Below are 2,368 nucleotides of genomic sequence, written 5' to 3' on the forward strand. Positions count from 1 at the left end.
CTTTCTCGATTGCTCGTTTCTGCCTTCATAATGCATACATATATGAATACATACATGTATACAGACACATACATACATACATACATACCTATCTATCTCTCTATCTATCCACGTACTCATCTGCGTCTCAACCTCCCAATTCGAATCAACGCCTGTCCCTCCTTTCCCTTACCTTCACGAGATCATCCTGCGTGTTGAAGTCCTTATTGCACTCCTTCCAGTGGCAGTGCGTTTCGATGAAGTCCGGCGGCTCTTCCTTGAGTCCGTCGTCGTCCCTGGCCGCGGCACTCACGCCCCCGGTCCCGCACGCCCCCGCTGAGGTAGTGCTCGCTGCCTCCTTCTTCACCTTGGAGGCCTTGTCTTCCTCCATCGTGCTGGAGATCGTGGGCGACGCCTTCTTCTCGCCCTGGAGGAGCAGGAGGGAGGGAGGGAATGGTTAGATACTGGGTTAGGAATGTTTGGGAATTGGGTTGGGAATGTTTGGGAATCTGGTTGGGAATTGGGTTGGGAATATTTGGGAATCTGGTTGGGAATTGGGTTGGGAATGTTTGGGAATCTGGTTGGGAATTGGGTTAGGAATGTTTGGGAATCTGGTTAGGAATTGGGTTAGGAATGTTTGGGAATTGGGCTTGGAATGGTTAGGAATTTGGTTGGGAATCAAGTTAGAAATGGCTATGAATTAGGTTAGGAATGGTTGGGATGTAGATTTGGTTAGGAATGGGTCGCATGTGAACATTATGTGACACGGTTCAAAGGCGTCATTTTTTTAAAACGACGCGGTCGAGGGCGTAGGGGCTAGGATAAGGGAAAGGGAATAGAATGGTGTTTCTTTTCCTCGCTGCCATGCGGTTGGCGAGGGACAAGGAACAAATACTGTTTATCGTTCTCATGACTTTGTTTTATCGTTCTAATGACTTTTTTATTTCTCTCGTGACTTATTTTTATTTTTTCTCATGACTTTTTTATTGTATTATTTATATTTTATTTCTCTTTCATGACTGTTTCCTTCTGTTTACTCCCAAGACCTATCGAGCCCCGAGCCCTTGCGGGAGTGCGCGGCGGGTGTGCTTACCAGCTTGAGGTGCCATACCTCAGCCTTCGGGGGCAGGGTTGGGAGGCTCGGCTGCGAGGAGAGCGAGAACAGGCTCTGGTGGGTGGCCAGGGTGGAGGGGCTGTGCTGCAGGAGGGGGGACGGCGCCAGGAACGGGGAGCCGGGGAGTGACGCCCCTCGCATCAGGTGGGCCTGCAGCTGCTGGAGGTGCGTCGCCGCGCCCACGGAGGGGTGGACGCCCAGCGCGGGGGAGATGGCTCCTGAGGGCAACGGGAGAGTCAGTTTATTAGGATCATTAAGAAAATGCAATGGATGAAGCTGCATACTTACGTGACTGAGCAAGAACTTTATACGCACACCTCTATATCCACATTTTTAAGCACGAATATCTACAACCTAATTATATATATATATAAAAAAAAAAAAACACCCAAAAGACACACGAACCTGCAGACAGATGGCCGTAGGACCCACTCGCCGACGAGGATCTGGACCCGTTCATGATGGACACGAGGGAGTTGGGGCTGAAGCGAATCATCGAGTTGATGTCGAAGGAATCGCTGTACGGGGACGAGGACAGCGCGCGCTTCCGGCTCTGGCGGAGGCTCGGCCGGGGGGAGGTGAGCCGCGACCCTGGGAGAGAGGGGGCGAAGGGAGGGTTAGTCTTGTGAGGGAAGGGGTGAAGATACAGAAATACATACGTATATACGGTACTTACATCTATAAATAAGATCCAAACATACAAATACACGTAGACACTTAGACGCGTTTGTCTGTTCACGTGTTCATAACCTCGAGATCCAAACAACAGCAACAAGAACACCGACCCAACAGATCTTCACGCTCTCAACACAAAAACAAAACACCAACAAAACAAAAAAAACGACAAAAAAGGAAGACGAAGAAAGAGACAAAGTCTTACGTAAACGGAAGAAGAGCAAAACTTAAGACGAAAGAACAAAAACCAAGACTCAAGAACACGGAAGAAATGAAAGACACAAAAAAGACGCAAAGAACACGGGAACCAAACACAAAGGCAAATCATTCGCGCGCTTCCGGCACACCCATCTGACCCGCGCCCACTGCAACTCGATGAGCACCCTCCTCACGCAGCCTGTCTAACAATAACAACAGCTTGATAAATCACTTATTGCCAGTCTAATTCATGTTTGCCACAGGTGGACCCCCTGATCGCTATCACCGGACTGTGTTGTCTGGGGATGCTGCGCCAGATCGGGTACGGGAGATGAAATATAGAAAGAGATGCTCTCATGCGTCTGCCCGGGAGATAAAGCGTGTGATTTGAGGCCGGGATGC

General features: G+C 49.7%; 1 protein-coding gene across 1 annotated transcript in view; it reads right to left on the reverse strand.

Annotated features, from left to right (window-relative positions):
- Window positions 1-1,691, reverse strand: part of LOC125026656 (transcriptional activator cubitus interruptus-like) — a gene marked incomplete at its 5' end in the record, with an annotated part of 23,960 nt that extends 22,269 nt beyond the window's left edge. Inside the window, 3 exon segments of the mRNA XM_047615235.1 lie at window positions 173-406; window positions 1,073-1,311; window positions 1,499-1,691. Of these exon segments, the coding sequence (XP_047471191.1) occupies window positions 173-406; window positions 1,073-1,311; window positions 1,499-1,691 (666 nt within the window).
- Window positions 1,692-2,368: the final 677 nt, after the last annotated feature.

This window comes from Penaeus chinensis, chromosome 6 (genome assembly GCF_019202785.1).
Source record: "Penaeus chinensis breed Huanghai No. 1 chromosome 6, ASM1920278v2, whole genome shotgun sequence".
Classification (NCBI taxonomy): Eukaryota; Metazoa; Arthropoda; class Malacostraca; order Decapoda; family Penaeidae; genus Penaeus; species Penaeus chinensis.